Source organism: Rattus rattus, chromosome 13 (genome assembly GCF_011064425.1).
Source record: "Rattus rattus isolate New Zealand chromosome 13, Rrattus_CSIRO_v1, whole genome shotgun sequence".
In the NCBI taxonomy this organism is placed as follows: domain Eukaryota; kingdom Metazoa; phylum Chordata; class Mammalia; order Rodentia; family Muridae; genus Rattus; species Rattus rattus.
In genome coordinates this window covers 46,847,081-46,874,211 of record NC_046166.1, presented here as the reverse complement: position 1 = coordinate 46,874,211, position 27,131 = coordinate 46,847,081, and the positions used below count along the sequence as shown (strand labels likewise).

The window sequence follows — 27,131 nt, the reverse complement described above, 5'->3', positions numbered from 1 at the left end:
CGCTTCGCCTCACTGTGCTCCATGGTCCCCAGCAGTAGCTCTCAGCTCTTCCTAGTTCCCCTCCTCCACCTAACTTCCTGTCTCTCTGCAATGTGTGCCTATATCCTCGGAATTCCCAGGTCCTCCCATTTGGTGCTCAGCTTGCTGACAGCCCTCTGTGCAGGCAACTTAATGCTTCTACAAGTGACTGCAGGCCCCATACAGGACCTGACCCCCCCAGCAAGGAGCCAAGGAAAACTCAGCTGCAAGCTTGTTTTGACCGTTGTTCAGATGACTCACCCACATGAAAGAAGAAAGACTCAGTCATGTTTTGAAGAAAGATAGGGGCATTTTCAAGGACTCAGTCCTTTTCAGCAGACCCGCAAGAGGCCCAACTAGGCAGGTTATTCTCTACTTGAATGTGCTTGATACACCTTCTCAACGGTGAAACAGAACAGGCTGTGGATCAGGAAAGAAAGAAGCACACACACGCACACAGACCAGGTCTGTCATATGAGCTAATGGAGAACAACACAGAAGACTGAGGTCCTGCTCTGGGAACAGCCGGTTCAACTCTGACCCATCTTTTCCATTACTGAGTACCATTTTCATGACTGCAGACTTCTGCCACCATAACGCTAACTGCAGATGCAATTTGTCAGAGATGCCAAAAAGATCTCTTGAGAAATCTTCAGCTCCCTGGTGGTAATAATGGAAGTTAAGCTCCCTTTGTAAAATGTTTACAAATCAGTTTAAAGGTAGGAGGAGAAAAACACCCCATGACTGACAGCTCTCTGTATGTGGGCTGATGCTGAACAAGACAAAGGTCATTCTGGAACTGGAAGACATCAGACTAGGTCTACACTGAAATTGCAACATGTTTTCTTTTCTTTTGAGCACTTTTATAGAAAAGGACGATAAACAAATCCTCAGGCCCAATTTTAAGCAAAATTCCATGAGGGCAGGAAAGCCTCCACATCATTGTTGACCAAGCCTGACTCTTGCTAATGTGCAGTGGGTTAGTCTCTACTCAAGGGACAGCCTACGCTGTACACTGGCGATTATGTAATTTGAGAAATTAAAGCGTACCCTAGCACAGATAGAAATTTTAGAGAACAGTTTCCATTTCATAATTGGTCTTCCCACTCCAATGCTTAGCATAAAATATGACATAAATTTTAACAGTCACCAGGAAGTAAGATTTTTAACAACTGGCCTAAAAATGTTTAGGGGTATTCTGTCTATAGATATGTTTTTGATTTTTATAATGACAAATTCTAGGTATTTACCTATTTATGAGGATCAGTGTGGTGTTGAAATTATTGTGTGTGTGTCTCTGTCTCTCTCTGTGTCTCTGTTCTCTCTGTGTGTCTCTGTGTGTGTGTGTGTGTGTGTGTGTGTGTGTCTGTGAGTCTGTGTGTCTGTGTGTCTGTGTGTGTTTCTGTGTGTGTGCTCACGCCCTGGCAAAGGCATGGTGATCTGACAACAACTTTCAGGATGTGATTCTGCCCTTTCACAGTGGGATCAGGGCATCAAACTCTGGTCACCAAGCTTGCACATCAAGCAGTTTAAACCACTGAGTCACGTTGCATGTCCTGTCAAGATTTTTGAATACAATATGGAAGGATTAAATCATGGTAATTAACTTGGAAATAATAAAGTTTTATGGTGAGTACATCTGAAATCATAACAGTTCTGAAATGTATGATACTTGTTAATAACTAGGCTTGTCATGCCGTGTAACAGGTCAAAAAACAAACGAAATAAAAGCTGGCTTATTCTTCCTTGGATAAGACCTTTCTTTTTCTTTTTTTAATCTTTATTTTTTTTCCGTTTTTTCTTTATTAACTTGAGTATTTCTTATTTACATTTCGATATTTATTCCCTTCCCGGTTTCCAGGCCAACATCCCCCTAACCCCTCCCCCTCCTCTTCTATATTAGCTTCCCCTCCCCATCCTCCCCCCATTACCCCCCCCCCCCCAACAGTCTGGTTCACTGGGGGTGCAGTCTTAGCAGGACCAAGGGCTTCCCCTTCCACTGGTGATCTTACTAGGATATTCATTGCCACCTACGAGGTTAGAGCCGAGGGTCAGTCCATGTATAGTCTTTGGGTAGTGGCTTAGTCCCTGGAAGCTATGGTTGGTTGGCATTGTTGTTCATATGGGGCCTCGAGCCCCTTCAAGCTCTTCCAGTCCTTTCTCTGATTCCTTCAATGGGGGGTCCCATTCTCAGTTCAGTGGTTTGCTGCTGGCATTCGCCTATGTATTTGCTGTATTCTGGCTGTGTCTCTCAGGAGAGATCTACATCCGGTTACTGTCAGCCTGTACTTCTTTGCTTCATCAATCTGGATAAGACCTTTCTACTCCCTCTTCTCCTGCCCTTGCACAGCCACCATCCTTTTTCCTACAGACGTAGGAGTATGAGTCGTCCATCTGTTTTAACCTCCAAACCTCAGCACAGATGTGCTGTATGGGCTTCCTTTAGCTTATTTTATTTCACACAGGATTCTCTAGTTGCATCTACACTTTCACAAATGATAGAAGTTCTGCCTTCTTTAAAGCTCAATGCAATCCACTGGGGATTCGACGTGGAGAGCCTCGGAGAGGCTCGGCTGTTTAAATGCTCTGTCACTTGTTGGCACTGTTGAGGAAACAGAATCTAGGGGATGTGGAGTTTTGCTGGAAGTCGCATATTACTGGGGAGGGCTTTGAGAATTTTATAGTCTTACCCTACCGCTAATTTGTTCTCCCTGCTTTTTGGGTGTGGTTGAAGATGTGAGCTCTCAGCTTCCAGTGCGAGCTGTCTCCTGGACTCCAACCCTCTGCAATTCCAAACCCAAACAAACACTCTTTCCACAAGCTGCCTTTGCTGATACTTCAGTCAGAGCAATAGAAAAGTAACTGGCACCTATGGACGGTGAACATTTTCTTCATCCATTCAGCAGCTGATGGACACACGGGTTAAGAACTGTGCCACTACACTGAACATGGAGGGAGACTCTCTTCAATGTAATGATTTCAAATCTGTCAGGTGAATCAGATGGCAGCTCTATGCTTAGTTTTTTGAGGAGTGTTCACAACGTTTTCGATATTGGCGATACTCATTTATAGTCCCGCGGTATACAAGAGTTCTCTTTTCTGTATATCCTTTCTGATCTCAAAGAGATTCCCTTCTTTTTCACATTAGCCACCCTAATAGACGTGAGGTGGTTTCTCGATGTGGTTTCGTTTTTTATCTCCCTGGTGACTAGTGATGCTGAGTTCTCACTTGCTTCCCACTCAGATCTTCCATTTAGAAGTGTCTAGTTAGGTCCTATATCTGGTCTTTGCTACATGATGGGTTCTTCTTTTTCCCACCCTTTATCTTCCCCCCCCCGTTTCATCCCCTATTATTCAATAAGAAAGAAAGATAAAGGGAAGTGGGGAGGAAGGGGGTGGGAGGAAGGGGGAGGAGAGGTAAAGAAAGATCTGAATCTAATTTCTTCTTTGAGCACAACTACTGACAAACTAACACACAATCACAGAAACTATCCACAGCTAGCAATAACACGCCTCTGCTAGAGCACGCGGCAAATCATAGTCACCTGCTGAGAAGCAGCCCCATACCTCCACACCTGGGATTAAAATGCAAACATATTCTTATAACATTTGCGTGCTTTTAAAGAAACTTAAACCCCAGAATTCTCACTACAGGTGCCTGTAATTCTAACCTGGATTATGAGTTTTTTTGTTTTTTGTTTTTTTTAACACAGAGTTAAGTTCCTTATATGGTTTGGGTATCAATCCCTTGTCTTACAAATACAGTCTTTTGATACACAGGCTGTCTTTCAGTCCAGGAACTACTCCCTTTGTTGAATAGAAGCTTTTCATCATATAGAAATTGTCAACTTTGAACAGGGAGAAAAATATTTGCCTATTCAGCAAGGCAATTCCCTCAGCTGATTCACTCCAGACATAATAAACGTTCCTCAGGGTTTCCATATCTACAAGTCTGTGCCACCACCTCCAACCAAGTAACTATCGTTGCATTGGATGGGCTTCATCCTAGGGTATTCCGACTAGCAGGGCACTCTGGCCCTCCTCCTATAAAAAGCAGAAGCAAAACAAAACAGTAACAATGAAAAAGCAAACAAAATCAAGCTTCTGAACTACGGGAATAATCTAAGAGGCACCTCTAATTTTAAAACGTGCCTTTTAAATTACAGAAAGTTACAAACTATATTAACACCTTCTGGCATACTACCTACTGAGACAAAACCTTAACAAAGGCAGACTTCAGTGTTTTTCTATCCAGAAAAGAAAACAGACAATTCATAAAATATCACATGAAATGAACTAAGCTTCAGTATCTCTGGGAAGCCTGACTGGTATGTCAGTCAAATGCATACTGAAAACCGGGCTTGGAGACTTGCGCTCTCCGTGTTTTAGCCCCATTGCTCACTGCATCTTCAGACCCTGGGAAGCAGGAGTCCCTCCACACCAGCTCAACTTCCTTCTCTCCCCACTGTCTTCTCCCACAGGAAATTGAATTTCCCTAGTGCAAACCCAAGTTCACCAAGTGCAGATGCTCAATATGGAACCTGTCGCTGACCCTTTGCTCTTTTCTCACAGAAGGGGTGTCACCCAGCCAACTCCAGAGATGTGGGTCACAAGGGAAACCCTGGGAAGGAGGAAAGGCATTCGTTGTGCAGAGATTAGCAGAGTTATGAGAAGAGGGTATTCAGGAAAAAGCAAAGAGATTTACCTTGCTGTAGAGTAACTTCAAAAACTAGAGGGTAGCTTAATATTAAAAGTACTTTAAAAATTAAAAGAAAAAAATTAAAGGGATGAGAAGGTCACCAGCAGTCACCAGGATATGGAACTGTGGAGTTTGTTAGGCCAGAGGCTAAGCACTGACAGCCAACTGCCTTAGACTTAAAAGTCCACTGAAGTCAGCTGACTCAAAGTAAACACCGCTACCGTCATCGGAGAACAGCGAGGAGATGACACGGCCCATGACTGGATTGTGCGCCCCTAACATAAAATAATAAGGGCGTCTCACCTCACTTTACTTTAAGCAAGTCCAAGTTCAAATTAACATCATGGCTGTGGGAGCTACTGTCTTGGAAGAGGACTCCCAGACTCAGACGAGCATTGTCAATGAAGAAAAAAAGAAATCACCAGGGTGGGAAAAGGAAGAGTCAGTAAATGGGGGCCTGGGTTTGATCTCTGGAACTGACTTAAAAACATCCAGGCACAGTGGCTCAACCTGAATCTCATCACTGGAAACAGAGACAGGCCATAGATCCCGGAAGCTGTCAGCCTACTTGCTGTGATCCATGCCAGTTAGAGACCCACTCACAATACACAAGGTCTAGAGAGATCCCCAGCACCACATGCAACCCTTAGTTCCAGTGCCGGGTGATCTGCTGTCCTCTCCTGGTTCCTTCAGAAGCTGCAAACGTGGTGTAGACATAAACACCATCAAGTACTCATACACATAAAACAATAAAATACAAATGAAATAAACATTTAAAAAACTAAAATAAATCAATGACTTGACAGCTCTTGATGAGCGATACTTGAAGTTGTCCTCCAACCTCCACACACATGAGAGCACACGCACGTGCAACCACACACACATGAATATGTACACCTATGTGCACAAAAATAAACTGCCACTGGAAATTTGCCCAAGCATCAATGATTTGGACAGCATAAAAAAAAGCAGCAGACTAAGCAGACGAGACAAACTCAATCATGGGACTTCTGAAAGCCACAGTACATACAGAGCTGTGGGTGTGGCTCAGTGGTGCAGTAAGGGGTTACCCTGTGCGTGGGTAAGCCCTAGGTTTGATTCCCACCACCAAAAGCGGGGAAATAGCCAGAAGAATAATTGGGAATTAAGATCACTTTACAAGGCTGTAATTTAAAAGTAATTTAAAAGAAAAAGAGGGGAAAATAAACATAAGAAATTATTTAAGTATGTAAGGACACGCAAACATTAAAGCAGGCAAGATAATTGATAGAAAAATAAACAGCAGAGGCCAATCAGAAGGGGGAATACAGGCATCCAGCACATGGGAAAGCTGAGCCCTCTGAGAATCAGGCGTCCTTTACTCAGAGGATTTCAGATCCTCACGAGCCTGTCAAACCCACCAGGTTAACAGGATTTCTCAACCCTGGGCCCAACCTCTTTTGACTGAATTATCTCATACTGTGATCCTTTCTAATCCATGACCAAATGTTTATCCATCTTTGTTAACATGAGATGCAAACCAGTGAAATTTCTTCCAATTTTTTAGTTGTCCTAGAAATCCTGAGGACCTGTACAGCTTAGAAAATATCTCCTTCATAGGTCTTGAACTCCCAAACATTTTTTCTTTCCTTTAAAAAAAAAAAAAAAGCCTCTGTAGTACCCTGCAATTAGCCATATCCGCAAGACATGACATACGTGACCAGAAGAGACTGTGAGCTGACAGGAGAGGACCAGCTAATAATTCTTAGCGTCCCCCTCCCTCTCCCTCTCCTCCGTACTCTGACCTGCCTACAGAAGGAATGATGGCTGCTTTGTATCTGAACCCTCCACCTCCGCTCATCTTCCTGATCTCAGTCCTACCGGTTACACCACGTCACGGCGTCAGCGCTCCATTCGGGAGCTTTAGAACCGCCTAGACTTCGTAGCATCTTCCCACACTTACTAAAATGCTGTGTGTTATGTAACCTGACATTTTTAATCCGAGTGTTTCAGAATGCTAGAGACATTTTAAATCCGCTCAGGTGACAGTTTTAATTAAATTAACTGCTATGTTTTCTTTTTTATGGAAAAGACAGCCAATCAAGTCTTTTGATGCCATCTAAAATCTAATGAGCAAAATGTCACCTTTTAAGAAAAAGCATGCATTTTTAAAAGTAGATGGACCCTCGCAGTAAGTCCTAGCACGTCCTGCTCCCACCACAGACTCCCCACCCTTAGAGCCACTCTTTCAGCTACTAAGCCCTTCCCAGTTCTCCAGCTACTCCTAAATCCCATTAATCCAGTCAGAGCACATTTATTACCCTGCACATCCATTAATCACTGACACAGAAATTGCTGGCACAGAACTCCTCCTGCAAGCTGTGCTGCATGCAGCCTAGCCTCCATCTTCCCAGAGCTGCTGTTCCAATTATAGAGCGCCCTCCAGAAGAGCTCACCGCCCCCCTGGCTTCCTCTGCACTTATTCTGAACACGGCAGGAGGTGGGGAAAGGAGACGAAGCAAAGTCAGAGCCAGGAGACTGTGACAGTTCCCAGGCATCGCTTCCATGAAGGAGCACTGGCTCTAAGCTCCTACAAATGCTAGTCCTGTCATAGGGAAGGCAGACCCAGCCCAGTGCCTTGCAAAAGTCACAAACTTCTCATCATTTCGTAAGGAAACTATAAACACATATCCTATCTTCCTATTGAAGCCTTCCATGGCACTCGGAAGTACAACCTAGATGGTATCTTTTTACTATAATTCCCAAGAAGCCTGGAAGCATGCTTCCTTTAAGCAGCTCACACAAGCCTTGCAGAGAGTCAAGGAACACAAGGAACACTTCTCTAGAGGTGTACAGTGAGCTCTCCATCCAAAGACCCAAATGCTATATGGGCTAGAACAAGACAGTTACACAGACTGCCCATTTCCATCTCCAAACACTCTTCCCACCATGGGTGTGGGAGGCTCTGTTTGGGAGAGCCAACAGAACTTCACCAACAGTCAGGGATGCTAACAGTCAAATCAAACATGATATCCCCTCAGAACCCTAGCTGAACAAAACAGCCCCGCAGCGGCTCTCACCCTTGTAATTCCAGACCTAGGAACCTGTGACATTGGGCCCCTCAAGGCCGCATAGTAAGACCCTGTCTCAGAGAAACAGACAAACAACCCAAGTAAGTAGGGCACTGTGTGTGGGGAAGGACACACTACAAGTTTCGGATATAAATGTTTTCCACACTGAACAATCTGTAAGTTCTGCCCTAGGCGTCATGCCAAGTGATTCCATTAACAAAGCTGTATAATTTTTTAAAGATGATTTCAGACAGAAAGAAAAAACACATTATAACCGCTATCTAGGAAATGAGAATACAACGGTTATCTAAAGGGGGCCTATGTGGTGAGTAACTCAAGGGAGTCCTCGAAAACCAAGGTTAGTGATTCAGGTGGTTATTAGGGCAAGAATGGCAAGCAAGATCTAAAACACTGCTATCCCTAAGCCTAATACGAATCCTTCCCCGTGCGTGCTTGTGCCTGTCTTCAGAAGTCACACGTCAGAGGCCAGGTCCCTTTGCCTACCTGGCCGCGCAAGGCGTATCAGAGAGACGTACACGTCGTGGCAGTCTCTCTCCTGCGGTATGACAAGTTGTACAATCTGAAAGTTCTTGCAGCGAATGAGTAGAGGGCAGCCCGTAGCTGTCGTCGCCTGCTTTTCAATGGTGGAGATCTGACTGTGAAGTATCTAGGACCAAACGTTAATATGAGTAGGACACAGTAAGCACAGATAAGAAACAAAACCGACAAAGGGCAGACAGGTCTCTGAGCCACACAGACAAGAAACTCTCCTCAAAATAAGCCTCGCTCGACACCTGTAACTCTGGTTGCAAGACCTGGAAGGCTCTACGTTAGAGTCCGCTATAAAAATCTGTACCTTAGCACCAAGCTTTGATAGCCATGATTATTACTTTGGAAGGGAGTATTCTGCATTTAAATTTACACAGCTCCAGGTAAGGAACATCTGGGCAGTTAAATGCCGGGTGCCTTTCACAGCTAAAATTAAATCAGGTCATGGGAAGTTAGTAAAACAGACTTTTGCAATCAATGATGGCTCCACTGGGAAGTGCCATCGTGTTCCTTAATTCCACATGGGATGTTCAAGTTCAGTGGTCACTTGTCCTCTAATCTGTTAGTGCTCAGGCAGTCGGCAAAAGGAAACACTTCCCTTTCTCATTGGCAGTACAGCGATAGACAGACATGACGTAGAATCATTAAATCAAGCTAACTAGTAATATACCATATACATCCATAAACTTCCTGAGCTACCATTTTTATGGTGACATATTTGAAATTTACTAAAGATAATTTGAAAGATATATTATGATTCACTCTAAACCCTTGTATACAATACACTCAATCTCAAAGCCTAGTCCTCTGGTCTACCTGAACTGTTACTCTGATCAACAACTCCCTATTCCCCTCCTCCTTACCTCATCTACAGCCTCTGGAATAAACCACCATTCTATTAAGAAAATAGGCTGGTAAGAAAATCAACCATTCTGGACTGTGTCTCCCTGACTTCTGAGGAGAACTATGTTCGGTCCTTAAGGGCAGTCCTCCATGAAGTCCCTGTGATCACAGGCATCCCTCTACGTGAGTATGTGAGGGACTGGCTACCTCTGCTACTGTATCCCTGTCCATGCGTGTGGGAATGGAATCTACATGTCAAGATCTTGGCTGTGGGTTATGAGGCCATGTTTGTGCTGCTATAAAAAGTCAGAAATGTCTATGGTTTGCTGATTAAGCAAACACCTGGCAATGGGACTAGTCTGTAGCTTTCCTTTTCTTTTTGACATTATCAGAAAAGTAATGCCAACATCATAAAATAAAAGAACCGATAATTTAGAAGTCCCTGCGAGGGAGAGGGGTCCCTGAGGCTCCACCCTCATTGGAGAAGTCTTAGCAACCCAGAGTCGTAGAGACAAAATAACCATGCACACATAGCCAGTCCTAACCAAACTCAGGGCATTATTCACAGAGATAAAAAGGGGGAAATGAGGTTGGAAGGAAGGCAGGATCAGGCACTAGGGGAGCAGAGGAATGCCTCTGATCAATACGCAGTGTACGAAGCTTTCAAACACTAACAAACGTGTAAAACATCCTGCAGACAACAGTTATAGTCAATCAGGTATTGCAGCAGGCTACACCTGACAGGACTGAGAGCCGCCTCCTGGCTATGCATAGGGCTCTAGCAGTTTCAGCCACTGCTAGGTCTACCTTTGACGATGTCTAGATATCAGTGTCTGAAATATCCAAGTACATCAAGGATGGGTGTGATTTCAGAAGGAAATTCCTTTTCTAATACACCTCAGAAATCGCTTCCAAAATGCCCCCCCCAAGTCCACATTCCCCATCCTGAAATCAATGAAAAACACATAAGGCTAAAGATGCAGACGCCATACCCAGGTTTCTTTCCTTGTGTCGGGTGCATTTTCCACGAATATGACGTGAGTGGCCGTCAGATACAAAGTTCCCAGCGCTGCTTTTTTACAAGACACTCGGTCTACCAAGCGCACATTTTCAACCTAGAAAGGATGGATGAAGATCAAAAGAGCCAATCACAAAATATCCAGGAACCTTACATTTATTTACTCTAAAACTTACACGAGAGAATGTCATTAAACTAAAACATGCCCCTTAGCTCAGCAGCACACTATGATAATATGTACCTAATGATAAAACACCAGTCATGAAAACATGATTTTAAATGTGCCACAAAACATTTACCAGCTGCATTCTTTCCTTGACTTTGGAACAGGTCCGTGTTTTTATTCCATTGTAGCTATAGGACACTTAGCATTTAAGCCAGCACACACATGCATTAAAGCTTTGCATTTACAGGATGACTGGCTGTGAATATGAGCTATGTCCTACCAGAAAGAAACACCATGCTTTTCCATGTGTCTGTAAAGTTGTAGATGTGGCGTGTGGATGTTTGCTTTCCCATAAACGACTATAATAAAGAGATATGAAGCTATATATGGGAGATAAGCATAACAGAAAAGGGTACATAAAGAGACCATAAAGATTGAGGATGGTATCCATTCACTGGTAAATCCTTCTAATGACTCTAAAGACCAGACACTCCTCCAAATGTTGGGTGTGTGGAATGCTCTTTATCACGTATTTGTGTTTCAGGGATATTGCAGTAGGACTGTGTCACCACACACCAAAGGACACGACCTGTACTGGCTCTGTGGAAACAGAAACACAATGATTTCTGCAGTGAAACAGCTCCTTTTTATTTAAGGTTTATTTTGTTTTCAGTGATGTGCACTGAGGTGGGGGTGGGGTTGTACATCTAAGTGCAGGTGCCTTAGCAGGCAAGAAGAGGGCACTGGATATCCTGAGCTGAGGTGGCAGACTGTGAGCTGTAAGACCTTGGGAAGTGCAGTACGCACTCTTAAGTGCTGAGCCGGCTCTTTAGCCACATGAAACAGCTCCCTTTATCCCCTGAATCAAGTCTAATATTGCAGGTTTCACCTCTTCTTTGACCCACAACTATTTAATGAGCATATTTTTTCACTTAGCATATGGTTGTATTATTTTATTTAATTTACTAAACATTCTATTTTTTTACTAACTTTAAGGATGCTGTCATGAAACAGCTATGGAAGGAAATAAATGAAGATATGTTAACTTTATAGCATTTCTTTGGGGGAAATTATTTAGCTGTTTAAAGTTGTGTAGCTAAATTATCTAGGGTTGGTATACTAATTAAGAATATGTAAAAATGAGGGGTTGGGGATTTAGCTCAGTGGTAGAGCGCTTGCCTAGCATGCGCAAGGCCCTGGGTTCGGTCCCCAGCTCCGAAAAAAAAAAAAAGAAAAAAAAAAGAATATGTAAAAATGAAATATAAGTAATTTTTTATACCCTTAAGACTAGTGAAACCGAACTTCATTACAATACATTGAACTAAGGTAATATTTTAAGGTAAAAATATTCAGTATGGACTATTCTCCACACAGAAATGAAAGCGGCTATACCACTTAGAAGTCTTTTTAGAAAGCCCAGGAGAACAGGGGAAGCAGGAACACATATGTTGGCAGATGAGAAGATTTGATGGAATTATTCCCATGTCTTTTTGTTAACTTTGGATCTGCTGCAGGAAAACTGTATTTCAAAGTTTGGCAAAGACTCTTACAGGTCCCAGAGCTCTCAAAAGCAATTTTGAAGCTGTAGAAGAAATGGAGGATAAATAAATGACACGGGAAAAAAACCACCAAAACGACCCACCAGTATGTTAAACAATACCAGAAACGGGTAATCGACAGGACAATTTCAACACTGGGCAAAGTGAGGAAGACAGCAATGTCCAGGGCCCACATCACAGTGCATACTTAGGTAGCTGGAACAACCTTAAATTAAATAAATCCCCCAAACTCTGGCACCATCGGAAGACCTACTAGTTGAATAGCTATGCCTCATGGGCCAGCTAACTCTATTTAATCTACACAGCAATAAGACTTCTCCTATCTGGAGAGGAGAATTGGGAACCTGCTCATTGCTTAGACAAAGTTATCACGCCTTATTTGCCCGTTCCTGGGAAGACTGCTTACATGACACACAGGGGCACATACTCTGGAAACGGCATTTAATGTGTGCTAAGAAAATTATACCCGTTGATTTTGCATTGTGCGTTTACCACAAATGTGATATTGTTAAATGAGTCCTACCTACCTATTGTTAAACAGCAGCACAGCCACTAATAATATAGTTGTTAGTTAGTTAATTAGTCAGTTACTTTGCTCTTTTCTTCCTTTCCGATGCTTCTTAATAGTAGTATCTGAGATCAGCTCAAATGCAGTAAAACTGTAGACTCTGACATTCTATGAAGTGCTTAAGTCATGGAACCAAAAGAGGTAACCTTGAAGAGTTATGTCAACTGGGGAAAGAAGGCATCTGAGGAAATCCACTGTTTAAAGTTCTCAGGGAGAGGAGCATAAAAAGCACACATAGGAACGGTCAGGTAGGATGCTGTAAGTAACATTTTATTGTCAGGGAGCAGAGGAAACATTTAGGTCAGCTGCAGTTGAGACACAGAATAAGGCAGAACTGGAGTCAGTGGTAGACACTAGTGCTTTAGCAGGAAGGGGCCTGGGAACACCAAGACTGGAAGCTATACAAAGCCACCAGACACGTTAACTCATAAGTGCTGAGATGGCAAAAATTCTGTCCATGTGGAAGTGGGAGCATGATGGGATAGAACTGGAGGCCATTCTATCATTCAGACTCCACCCAAGAGACATACAGCCAAAGACATTTTAAAGAAAAATTCAACTGTTGGACCACAGTCCAAGAATGTAGTTATGGAAGGGAATCCTGAGTGCTTATGAAAAAGTTCCAAGAAAACAAGAGTATGATGACCTCAGTTTTCTTCAGAAACACAGAACTGTGCTTGTGATGTGTCTTAGTGCTCCGACCGGATGTTGCAGATAGGAGTGAGTTTATTTCAGGTGTTGTTATTCACATGCCTCTGTGGAGAAACATGTTTTAGCTACTTGCAGCCTGTCCTTGTGACTGAATACTGGTGATTCTCCCTCAAGAGTCTAAACTGTCTGATGCTCCAAATAAAGCTGGCTATTGCATGAGACTTTAGCCCACCTCTATTGTAGGCCCCTCTCTCCCAGGTTCATGGTCAACTAGAGCAGTTAACTCCATATTAGTATCGCCCACAAGGGTGCCTTGCTTATGAAACAGACGTTAAATGATTCCCTATGATGTGAGGCTGTTAGGGTCTTACACTTTAACGGACTAGAAAAGGTCCCTTTTTTAAGGATCACAGGGATCACTGAGCAAGGACTTACCTATGTAATTCATGAAAAACTCTTCTCCAACCCTATAAGGTTTCTTAAATTTTTTTTGTTTGGTTGATTGTTTTGTTTTGTTTGTTTTGTTTTGTTGGCATAGGGTTTCTCTGTGTAGACCTGGCTGTCCTGGGATTCTCTTTGCAAACCAGGCTGGCCTCAAACTCACAAGGATCTGCTTGCCTCTGCCCCCTGAGTACTAGGATCAAAGGCGGCACCACCATTCCCTTGCTTGTTCCCCAACTGTGGGGCAAGTACTCATTTACTTAACATTAAAGTCCTGGAACATAGAAGGAAGAAATCATACCTAGAAGCATAACCCAAGCGTGAGCAGCGCTCTTCTTTTAATACACCGTGGAAAACGTCTATGTCTCATTATAAGGTGGTTTTTATTAGGTACCAGGGTGTGAGGGGGAACAATTCCCAGTAAAGAAGGTGGGAATCCAATCTGTCTGCTTTACTGCTGCATCAATCCAGCCATAGCTAAAACTGCCCAGACATACAAACCTTGGGATTCTGGAGACTTAGGGTGCAATTAAGGAAGAGGCAGGCTCCATGCATAGCTGCATCAGGGAGTAAAGATGAACAATGGATGCTAAAACAATCAGAAACAAGATGGACCAAGGGAACAAAGGAAACGTAAGCTGGCAGGCATTCTCGGGACGGCTTTGGACTTGAGAAAGAAAGAGAACAAAGGTATTAAATATCTCTAGAAACATTGCACATATCAGCCCCAATCCAAGCTGCCATGGTCCATATTAAAAAAAAATTACAAAAAACCACCAGTAATGAAGAAAAAGGAAGCTTTGTAGGTGTGTCCTACATTGTGCCATGTATTACACCATCACTTTGCATCACTATGGTGACCTCAGTCTCCACAGAACACTCACAAGTCAGGTTCTTCACAATTCCCATTTCTAAATCCTCTTCAGATACTTGGTCAACATCAGGTCAGTGTGGCTAACTCTAAAACCTAAGCTTGCCATTCATCATGGCTGTGGGCACCTGCCAATGCTTCTGAGGTTGTTCTGGAACAGTTATTAAAGAAATAATAGTGTGTTTAAGATAATGAATTCACAATTACTTCAAGCAGTCTTCTACATAAAATATGAGTTTTGAAAACAAGGTGATTTGATTAGGTAAAACTGCAGTGCAAAAATTATATTTACAAGAACCATCAAGACATTATTCTTCGCAACAAATCCAAAGACAGAAGCGTGGAAATGGGGAACAAGAGCCCAAACACTGGTACAGAGTGACTTTCAAGGTTCCCAGAACTAATAGAAGAGCAAAGAGTAAACATATGATTGCAGTCAACAAGAAGCACAGCGTTGTGCTGGGTACCAGGAAAAACAAACTGGGCAGGACAGCCATGGCATGGCTGCAGCGACCTTACAGCGTCAACTTGAAGGCCTGCAATGGTTTAACACCCCTTTTACTGCCATCCCATCTGCTGGGTCCAGGCTGAGAGGAATAAAGGGTTTTTTGAACTTTTCCAGGACAAGGCTGAAAAGCTTCAATCAAAACACAGGGCTCTATCTTGCACTGCCAGGTCTGAAAGCAGACACCCTGGCTGCACAACGGCATCCTTCCTCTTTCCATTTCTGCCTGGGAGTCAGGAGGTGGATCCTATAAATCACCAAGAAACAGGACCTCTCTCCAGCAATTCTCACCACGCCTTCTGCTAATCTCACCATATGAGCGTACTGCTTTCCACCCTGTAGGTCAGGTACAGGGCTGGTGAACCTTCTGGGTTCCAGAATCATCTAAGACTACCTGGGTTAAGTACAGCTGCCATGCCGGACAAGGAATTCACAGGTAGAGTTACCATTCAGTGAAAAGGATGGGGGGGAAGGGCCAATGGCAGCGGCCACAAAGTGTTCTCGGCCAAATACCAAGTCTTCACTGCTATATAAATTAGGCTGAAGGTCACTGTCAATCATTCAGGGGAAGGGATCCAGAGACTGTTGAACAGAGAGAAATCAAAATGTCTGCAGCAGCCAAAACCTAAGACAAGTTTATGTTCTAATCTAAGAAAAGCAGCTAGATAAATAGTTTGCCATGCTAAATTTGGTATCGTGACATTTTCTGACTCTACCAACATGAAAAGAAAAGTATTCACAAGTCAAGAGGCCCAGGCACTGGATCTGGTTCTGAAATGGAACCGCTAGGCAGAGGCAGTTGAACTCTCTGCTTCTGACCTGAAGGAAGACCCTAAATGTCTTCAACTCCTCCTCCATTCTAGGATGCCGTGGCTCTGTCTTTAGAGAAAGCACCCAGAACACAAAACGGCCACCATGGAAATTATATGGTAGTGACTCAGCCACGTGGGAAGGTGGTGGACCAACTCTTTCAGCTTTCTAAGGAAAGGAAGGTATGGCCTTTGCTACAACAGTATCTGAACCAGTCCAGAGGCTGCACTGTTGAACACAGCCCTATGCACAGAGTGAAGCCACGAACACCGCACACGTAGGCACACCTTCCTAGTTGCTGGCGCGTCTTCAGGCTGGCTGAGCTCTCCAGGCTTACAACCCTCGCTCCTTTTCCTCTTCTGGTAAGTTAGGAAATGACTGGTTACATGCTAGAGTATTTGAAAGATTTCCCGAGTTATTTCTACCTGCCATAATTATAATTTGGTTTGAATTGGCGGTCTTATTATAGCATTAAAGATAAAGCCCTCCCTCTGTTGACTTAATGAAATGAACATCATATGACACCATTTTTTAAAGATTGAATGAAAAAGGCTCTTCTGGGCTATCGAGAGAGCTCAGTCAGTGGAGACGATCTGAGTTCAATCTCAGATCTTGTAAAACCAGAACTGCAAAATCCCAGTATTGTAAAACCAGAAAATGATCATGAATCAAAACTCCAACCTTTAATTTCCTGAAAACTCCAATCAGACTCTAATGTAGTAGGGAAAAGACCTGATGAAGCTGGAGAAGGGACAAGCAAGCTGAGCTCCATCTGCTCTCCTTGTTTGATGGGGGAACCCCCAGTGTCCAATGTGAACAGCCTAGTTCCTGAGTCTTCCACAACCCTTGGCAATACCTTGAGGGTATGCAAAGGTGCTGTGAGGACCTCCTACAACTTGGGAGAGATGTTTTATGAGTCAAGTCTTTTTAATGTTTTTGTCTTAGTTTCTTTTCTTGTTGCTATAATAAGAAATACTCTGACAAATATAACCTAAAGAAGTGTTTCGTCCGGCTTACAGTCCCAGGTTACAGTCTGACACGGCACGGGATTCACAACCTCAGGAGCTCCTGTGAGCTAGTCACATGACGCGCACAGTCAAGAAATGGAGAGGACATTCAGCTCACTTTGTCCACTGTACACAACCCAGAACTCCCTGTCCAGGAAATGGTTCTGCTCACAATTAAGATGGGTCTTTCCAGGAATGAAGAAATGGTTCAGGATTTATAAAGCACTAGACGGTCTTCCCGAGGGCTGGGAGTCAACTCCTGGCACTCATGTGGCAGATTACAACCACCAGTGTCTCTATGGTTCCGAGGAATCAACACCTTCTTTGGGCCTCTGTGAGCACCAAGCATATATGGTACAAAGATCGTGTACACATGGAAAACACCCGCATACATGTAAACATTCTTGTAATTAAAAAGATGGGTCTCACCTCCATCAACCAACTAAGGCCCCTCACAGGCATGCTCAGACCCTTATCCCCAGGAGATTCTGGAGTCTGTCAGGTTGGCAATTACCAACAACCAACCACTAGTCGTGTTTTAATTGCACAAATATAAATGGAAATCCTAAAGTGGTTTTGATTTTGGAAGGTGTCACTGTCTCTGTGATAGTTGCTAAGTTGTTCCAGATGTTCCAAAGCCCCTGAACTATAGCCCTACTTAGAGGAGAGAAAAAAAAGAGAACGAGAGAGGAGAGCAGGGGAAAGAGGGGAGGAGAGCAATAACAAGTGTGTATGGTATACATCTTAGTTGTTCTCAACAAAAATAATTATTACTAACTTAACCTATAACCCAGACTAAAACTTTATTTCTTCCTCCCACTCAATACTCACATCTATTACACAGTTCCCTTGTTAAAGTAACGGTAACCAGAGATGTACTCAATTATAGTTGGCAAAGCACCCTGACACACAAGAAGAAAAACTGAAGCAAAACCAACTTCTTCAGACCATTTCAGATCACTATAATTGTGGGGGAGGGGTAAAGTTTTCTAATTTAAACAGGAAGCCCTTTTTCCCTCCTTCTATAAGCCTGCCTAACCAAATAAAGGGCAGTGGTCACGAAGCTTGAAGGGTTTTCCAGTCCACCCTTCCGGTAGAAAAATCACGAACACCCATTCTTTCCCCAAAAGGCAGATTTAAAGTGTTCAAAACTATAAAACCAATGAAAGTCTTTTTCCCAGGACCATTTTATTCAAAGGTCAGAGACAGAAGAACTAAGGGAAGGGCAAAAATCATAGAGCACAGTCCAAGGAAATATACGACATGGAACCAAAAGAAACAGTCTGCCTGTCAGGAAACCCTTAAAGGCCTTCAGCATGAGGCATGGAAGGGGCCTTTAAAAGTGAACCCTTGAGACCATGTACTACTGTGCAACTAGTTATATCAATCGTGCAGTTAATAAGCAGGTAATTGGGTGCTGCCAATTACCCACTGGAAGTTAGACAGCTGACCCTATCAGTTTAAGTTCTTCAACTTGTAAACTTACTACTTAGATATGCTAATCTGTTGAATGCTCAATTGTATGCCAGTAGCCTAGACAATTTATCAAAGGTTCCCAACAAATTAACTAGGCACAGATTATCTGACAACATCCATCTCTGCTATGAACCTTCTAGGAGAAAGAAACATCTCATCCACGCATGGTGCAGGCCGAAGAGAATTGTTAGACAATATGTCTACAAAGGTCAGCCGTAACACTGAGTTCCTCACACAGCAGCTCCTGACCACATCCTTCCTGCAGGCCCTGGGTTCTCTGCTCCAGGCAGGCCCAGCCTTACCATCAACTGCATCTAAGGACAGAAAAGTACGGTTATCAGTACAGATGGAGCTCCATCAGCACTGCAGTTCCCTGGGTCACATGTGTATCCAGGACGTTACACATCTGAGAGCAAGGACTGGTCGCCCAGGTCACACACCCTGCATGCAGACTGAGCAAATATCCCCAGGGCCAAGGAGAATGACGGCGATCATATCTAACAGTCTTCCCAGAGTTCTACTCAAAGTCGTCCTTCTACCCGCTTTGTCTCTCTATTCACAGGTGAATCGCAGGGGGAACAGCTCCCCTCTGCTGCTGCTGTGGCCTTCCACAGCATAGCCCTACCTGATCTGCTGAACAGACTCTTCCTTCCATTCCAAGCACAGACATCTCCACTGCCCTTTAGAGACTTAGTGAAAGGCGGAAATCTATGGTCCAAGCCAAACCTTCGTCCTCTTCCCTTCTCTAGCAATGGCTGTTTAGCCCACATTTTCAACTTGGTCTCCTTAAGCACAACCTATTCTCTAGACAGGGCTGGAGTCATCTAAATTAACTGAAATAGGAGAGTTCAGATTGGGAAAATCCAGAGTCTGGTTGAAGTAGACTGACAACCCAGCAGGCGTGGTTAGACAGACGAGAAAAATCCATCTTACGCCTGACAGAAAGCTGTGAAAGTCTTGGAATTCCGTGCATGGTAGGAAGATTTTTTTTAGTGTGCCAGACTTCAAAGCAAACAGGCAACACATTTCTCAGTTTGTTGGAGAATTTTAAGTCCTTCTTCTACATGGAAACTAGGGGAACTGTACATACGTGTTCCTAAGGACTTGTTAGCTACATACGCATCCTCAAGTAATTCCTGTACGGTTACATCCCACCTGTGAAAACAAAGGATTCTTTTCATTTAAAATGAGAGAAAAACAAAACAAAACCAAGAAAACAACAAACAAAAACCAGTCCCACTCCCTGTGTTAAAACTCTTCTACCTGACGTAGGGGAGGACCAGGAAACTAGCTGGACAATTCTGAGCGGACTAGAAAGTTTACACACAGCGGGATGCTGTTCTATCCACCCCTTGCTTGCTGAGAGAGCAGATCTGACTGGAACTTAACTACATCTTTACATTCCACTGAGGTAGACGATGAACCAAAATGGTGACACAGAGCAATCGCTTCAGTAGAAACAAGAGTGTTGGGAGCTCCTGGGAGGACAGAAGAAGCCCTGTGGTTCCCTGGCAACACAGACATCGTGCAGCAGTCATGATAAATCGTCAGGCACTTGCGAGTTTTACATGGGGCTGTGAGATTGATTTTGGTAGACCCTGGATGTGTGAGCTCAAGGGAACACGTGCCGCCGAACAAAAGAAGAGGCCTAGGATTTGTTTCAAGGCCACCTTAAAATAACCTCAACCAAAAATACTATTTTCTGCAAGTATAAATAAGAAAAAGAGATCTAAAACGTTAAGAAGAAATTAAACTGAAAGGAGATGCTGGGTGTGACATAATTCAAATGCTAAGGGTTTGGAGCAGTCTATTAATGACAAATGGGTAAAGAGCATACAGTGATTTAAAAAAGAAGAAGAATCAGTAGTTTTGGAAGGAAAAGACCTTGTAGTGGATCAATACAGAAAGCTAAAGGCTATTTTATAATAATGATGCATTGCTATAAAAAGAAAAATATTTCTAAATTTCTAAAATTCTTATGAATTTGATATATTTCTGACAAAAGTATTAATTAGCTGATAAAAGACTAAATAAACCCTTTACTTACAAAGCTCTTTGGAAACTATGGGAAAATATTTTTCCAAGGCCAAGTTGTGCCAAACGGAATTTGTGGCCCAGGGAGCCGCAGCCTGGGCACAGAGAGAGGCAAGCCTTAGCTCCTCCTCCAGACAAGCCCAGGGCCTGGGGATGGAGGAGTAGAACCATCCATCTGAGGAAAAGCCAGGCTTCCCAGCATCTGTCTGTACTCCTGGGTGCCGAAGCCCTGAAAGACAGACTGCACAGCCTACCACACTCTCTTCCTCCTCAGACAGAAGAGTCCTAAGAGACCCACCATTCCCCTTCTATGAAATGAGTATAAATAGGAGGCCTCTTTGGAGATCTGAAAGGAGCCGCTGCACCCCTGCCCGCCATGGTGTGGTGACAAGCTCAGCACATCCTAATAGTCATGTCCACCCATTAACACCTCGTTACTCAACCACCCAGTGCAGCCGCCGCTCTGCCCTTTAAGTCACTATGATACCTCTGATAATTAATACTTGTTTTATACTTACCATTGCTGCCTTAATGCAGGCTACTCCTACAGTACTGCTTAGAATCTAATCTCAAGGAAAGAACTACTTATCTTGTGTTTGATCCTGCAGTACCATGAACTATGCTAGGCGTACGTTTTCTATAGATATTCCATGGCTTACTGAATTCCAGAAGCAATAAACCAAAACCACCCTGAATTGTGGGATTCCTAAGGATGGGCACTGCAACTTTTTCATCTTTGCAGGCTGATGCATTTATTACTGCATGTATGCTAAAATACTTGCCTAGTGAATGAAATTAACAATGCTTCGGTTAAAAACTAAGAATCTGAGAGCTTGTGGGTAGACTTGGGAATGGTTAGGCAGAAAGGTACGCATATTGAATTTAAGTTTTCAGACAAGATAAAGAGAACTATTCTATGATGAAAACATTATATGTGGAGGAAACAAAGAACAGGAATAATGAATGAGAAGAAAATTCATGTCCTATAACTAAAATGAGACAACTCTGAAGGATAATAAGAAACAGGGCCACTGAAAGGTCTTGAAGCTTAGACACACAGTCACATTAAACTGTAGTCTCCATTTATTCAACAATCTGTGGGTTCTTCTCCCTTGAACCAGTGTCTTGGATATGGGGGATACATAAATAGTTGAGATAAAGTCACTGTCTACATCCCACATGGGGATGCGTGCGTGAGACACAGACAACACTTCAAATGGAAAACAAAACAAAATGTGAGAGCATGCATGTTTATGCTAGAGGATCCAAGATCTGAGGGAGGAAATTAAAGCAAATAAACAGACACATTGGTAGCAATGGTGGGCGGTACAATCTCTTACAAGCATCACCTGTCAATAAAGAAGCCTATAGCCAATAAGCTGAGGCAGGAAGTAGGAGGCGGGACACTGGCAGGAAGAGAGAGCATTCTGGGAAATAGTGAGAGACTGAGGGAGAAATTCGGGAAGGATGTAATGAGGGGAGATTTGAGCGAGACTGAGATGCTGAGGGGACAAGAAGGAAGAAGCAGGTTGAAACTGAAGGAGAGGAAACTAGCCATGTGGGAATGGTTTGAATGAGTTAAATAAGTTACCAGGTAGTCAGGGAATTAGCCAAAGATTGTGGTAAAAGCATTTAATAATAAATAATTAAGTCTCAGAATCATCTTTTCTTTCTGGGAACGGGCTGGAAAGAAAAAAAATTTTTTTAAAGTGGTCTGCTCAGGAAAGACTTCTCTAATCAAATGGCGGGCTAGTTCTGACCCAACGAGTCAGATATGTGGAAATTTGGAGAAAGAGCACTCCAAGAAGAGGAAAGAAAATATAAAGGCCTGAACAGCTATAAATGTTAAGGTTGTGGGAATGGCTGAGCAGCTTAGGGTGGGAGGGATGGACGAGGCAGCATAGGCTGCCGAGACGAATCCCGGAGGGTCTTCCAGACCATGATGCAGATTCAACTTCTACACTGAGTGTGGTGGGAAGTCAACAGGGGAGCTTACAGAGGAAAGGCAGTAGGACTGCAGAAAGAAACGCTCTAGAAATTAAAAGGCTTTCCACACAGAGATTTCAAATATAGTGTATAAAATAATTTACTATACGCTTGTTTAATTCCAAATGACAATGTAAATTCCATGAAACTAGGCCTGTCAGCCTTGTTAACCATCAGGGATCTGGGCCTTTACACAGGGCCTACCACACAGGAAACATGCAGGTTAACAAGTGAATACAGAGGCTTTTCAGGCTCTCTAAGTAGTTGAACAGGGTCCTCCTCATAAGCCATCACAACCAAACTGGCTGAATTGTACCCTGAACATTCTACATGCCTTGCGCTTAGCCATATGCCCAAAGGAGCACAACTTTCTTTCATGGCTTGGCAGTAAATGTATTTCTCCGGGAATCAGTGATAAGCAGTGTTTTAATAAGCAACAAAGAGGGGAAAAGTAAATACACAATTTTTATAAAGTTGTCATGGCCTGCCACGAAGCCTTAAGTGGGAGCTATTTTTAAACTATTTTAAATGGGGCTGTGGGAGGAAGGGTTGGGCCCGTGTCCTGGGAAGTGCTCTTACTCCCAAAGGCTTCAACTAGCTGTCCACCAGGGGAAAGGGCACTAGAAAAAATAGTTTTGACTGTTCCTGGCCTAAGAAATATGGTACAGAATGAGCTGTTGCAGGCCCTCTGAGTGCAGACCTAGAATCCAAAGCTGACCCAGCACACACAGCCACAGAATTCTGGGGTATTGTCTGGTTAAGCGTTTCTGTTCCACACACACTTTCACGGTTCATCCTGATCAAAGTGGGAAAAGTAACAATAAAAGTAAGTTCCAAGAGGAGAAAGACCTATGTAAATCTGACCTGGTTGTACCTGCAGAGATGGGCAGATCTGATGAAAGCTTTACTTCCTGTGAGTCCACCAGGAAAGGCTACACTTTACCAAGAAGTAATTAACGGCAAAGGTGGCCACACACAGGAGTTCCGGGTCTTCATCTCCCAACCATGCAAATGTTCCCAGGTACATAACAAATGTTCAAATTGAGTCCCTTTTCAGTACAAGGGTCCTTCTCCTCAGGACAGAGGCACATCCTCCCTTCTCTCCTCCACCCATCCACTGCAAAAAGACCCTCCCTCAAGAATCTGGGCTTTGCCTCCCAGGCCTCTCAACAGTGGCTCTCTGAGCAAAACTGGATGCTTTCCTAAAATTCATGAGCTTACAGAGATGAATGTTTTTATCACAGAAAACTACACTGGGAAAGCATGGGTGTGAACTAGAGTTGGGTTACACAAAGCCACTCTTTGGAGACTGCCTCCAGGGCAGTAAAATATTTAAACCCATTGCGAGGCGTGGAAGTGAGTAAGTAGGTCAAATGAAATGTTTGGATTGGGAAAATTCTTTTTATTCTCACATTGCATGTAAGTTTTCTCAGCAATACAAACTTGGTGTTACCTCCTTTTGCAATGAGAACAATAAAAATTTTTTTTTTTTTTTAAAAAAAAAAAAAAGTGCTAAGAAACACCATGCATCTCATTATCAAGTGTTGTAAATATATCCTCTGTCTGTCCTGTAAAAGTTGAAGGCCAGGAAACCAAGGTTGCAGGAGTTCTCAGGAACCCTTGGAGACCATATACCTAGCTGTAGTCCAGATTGTGAACTGACCACAGATGGACACAAAGATTAAAGGAACAGAATTAGGTCAGCTCAAACATCTGTGCTGAATTGATTCTCAGCACATGTGCCAAGACAAGCCGTTTTCAAGAAACGGCTCTGGAGCAACTGGTATTCCACAAGCTGAAGGACTATAGCCCTCTACACAACAACATACACCGAGTGGATCAAAAACCTAAACATGGTAAGGAGTTTTTGTGAGCTTAGGTTAGGCAATGGTTTGTAAAGAACAATGCACCAAGGAAGGCACTAAGAAAACAGATTAGCCTGGACTCCCACCAACTAAAAACTTGACCAAGAAAGAGAAAAGACATACCATGGAATGATCACAAGTCATATAGGTGCCCATGAGCACAATCTATGAAGAACACTTATGGCTCAAAAATGAAAGGCAGATAACCCAGCAGAAAACAACCAGATGGTCTTAAAACATATGTATCTAGATAAGACACAATCAACACGCACAAGCCAAGATGAGTAGTCAAGACCGTTTATCTCTCGGTAGGGGGAACCACTCCCAGTAGGGACTACTCCCCACCCCTCACGGAATATGTTTTATCTTGAAGGTAGACAGTGCTGGTGAGGAGCTGGTGCACTGGAATGACCATCATTCGTCTTTGCTGGGAATATAAAATGGTGCAATGTCCTGGAAAAGGTGAAACTCCTGATTATACACCCAAGAGAACTGGAAAACATGGGTTCCCAAAACACCTGTACAGCAATGTTTGTGGAAGCACTACTCATGAATATTTAGAAATAACCCAAATTGCCATCAACTAGTAAATGAGTAAACAACCTTGAACACATCCACAGTAGACTGACTATTAACCAGCAACACCTAGGAGACGGAGCTTGGGATGCAGGTTCGAGCTCCAGCACTGGAATGAGGTAAACCATGTGTGTGGTGTGTTTATACACTGAGAAGGCGGCAGCAGAAGGGTCCAAGGGCTTTGCACTAGCTACAGAAATCCTGTCTCAAAACTAATGAGAATAGTATTTAGCAATCTATGCTAAAAGTTATATGAACCCTAAAACATTACACTAACTGAAAGCAGTTGTTAGGCACAATGAATCATAAAACACCATTTATATAAAACACCCAGAAAAGGCAAATTTGTAAGACCAAAAAAAAAAAAAAAAAAAAAAAAAGATCAGTGAGTATCTTCAACATAGAAAGATACGAAGGGTAAATAACTACTAACAAATACAGGGGTTCATTTTAGAACATGCATGGGTTTAAAACTGTTCTAAAGTTAGATTTCTGTATAAAGTCATTTTGCCTGGAAGCCTCGTTATTGTCATGCATGAAGACCAGTCCTGACTCCCAGCCATGTCTTCTATGTTCTCATTTTTCTCATTTTTTCCCCATTCAAGCCAACATATTCATAGTCTTCATCCAGCTACTTAAAGACACTGGCAGCTACATGCATTCTACACTATATGAATGAATAAAAACACAATTTGAGAATGAAGAATTCTTTAGTTCTATGACAGATTGTGTGCCCTAAATATCAAAGGTTGACTCAAGATAGCAAGACTTCACCCAAGTATTGCTAAACCTATTAGAAGGGAGGATTTCAGAAAGCATGGTTACCTCTGTGTGAGTCAGTGTGTGTGTGTGTGTGTGTGTGTGTGTGTGTGTGTGTGTGTGTGTGTGTGTAAGAGAGCATCTATGTGTGTTGTGTGTGTATGTCCATGTATAAGTGTGTGTCTGTGTGTATGTGTGTCTGTGAGTGTCTCTGTGTGAGTATGTGAGTGTATGTGGGTATGTGTATGTGTGTGTTTGAGCGTGTGTGTATGTCTATGTATGAGTGCGTGTCTCTGTGTATGTGTCTGAGTGTATCTGTGAGTGTGTGTATATGTGTGTGTGAGTGTGTATGTCTATGTCTGATGTGTGTATGTCTATGAGAGTATCTGTGTGTATGTTTGTGTGTGTGTGTGTATATGTGTGTGTGAGTGTGTATGTCTATGTCTGATGTGTGTATGTCTATGAGAGTGTTTGTGTGTGTGTGTAGGTCAGATGAGAACATCAGATGCCCTGCTCCTCTATCACTCTCTGCCTTATTCTCCTGTGACGGGAGGGTCTATCACTGAACTGGAAACTTGAGTTTGAGGGCTCTGCTGGTGGCCTGCATGTCCTGGTGTCCCTGCTGTATCACAATGCCCTGCTTGCAGCCAGCCCCGGCTTTTCCCATGGGAGCTTGGGATGGAATTCGGGTCCTCACGCTTCAGGGAACAACCACTGACCCACTGAGCCATTCCTCCAGCCCTAAGTACAGATGATTCTGAGGAATGCTTAATACAACTCCTGTGAGGATTTAGCTTTCTGAAAACTAAAGAAAATAAACTGCCAAGGCTATACTTTAAGGGTTCATCCCCACAAACAACCCCATCTTGCCTCTGAAGTGAGTGACCACGTGTGGTCACGCAGACTACATCCTCTGAAGTTGTCAAAAATCTTGGGCAATACTGGCCATACAGTACTGCCCCTGGTTCTTTTGTGAAAATCAAATTGCAGTATAAAGAAAAAGTGGACCCGCAGATCCCGGCCTGCAGCAGCTCTCTGCTCCCAAAACCCGTGGGAGAGAGACCTCACCGCCTGGTCAGGTGGGCACTCCTGAGGCTGCAGAGCGGAAGAGACCACCAACACTGCCCACCCCTGCCCACATCCCTGGCCCAAGAGGAAACTGTATAAGGCCTCTGGGCTCCCGTGGGAGAGGGCCCAGGAGAGGCAGGAGCCCTGCCTGAGACACCGCCGGAACCTGAATGAAACAGACCGGATAAACAGTTCTCTGCACCCAAATCCCTTGGGAGGGAGAGCTAAACCTTCAGAGAGGCAGACACGCCTGCGAAACCAGAAGAGACTGCTCTCTGCACACATTACTGATTCCAGAGGAAAACACCGGAGGCCATCTGGAACCCTGGTGCACGGAGGCTCCCGGAAGAGGCGGCGCAGATCTTCCTGGTTGCTGCCACCGCAGAGAGCCCGTGGGCAGCACCCCGCGAGCGAACTTGAGCCTCGGGACCACAGGTAATACCAACTTTTCTGCTGTGAGTGACCTGCCTGGTGAACTCAAGACACAGGCCCACAGGAACAGCTGAAGACCTGTAGAGGGGCAAAACTACACACACGAAAGCAGAACACTCTGTCCCCATAACTGGCTGAAAGAAAACAGGAAAACAGGTATACAGCACTCCTGANACACNG

At 43.5% G+C, this 27,131-nt stretch overlaps 1 protein-coding gene across 1 annotated transcript in view; it reads right to left on the bottom strand.

Annotated features, from left to right (window-relative positions):
* The window catches only part of Mtmr7 (myotubularin related protein 7), a 95,634-nt gene that overhangs the window by 51,463 nt on the left and 17,040 nt on the right, over positions 1–27,131 (bottom strand). The window contains exons 2-3 of the mRNA XM_032918585.1: positions 10,152–10,274; positions 8,272–8,434 (exon numbers count right to left, since the gene is read on the bottom strand). Of these exons, the coding sequence (XP_032774476.1) occupies positions 8,272–8,434; positions 10,152–10,274 (286 nt within the window). The remainder of the gene's footprint in view (positions 1–8,271; positions 8,435–10,151; positions 10,275–27,131) is intronic.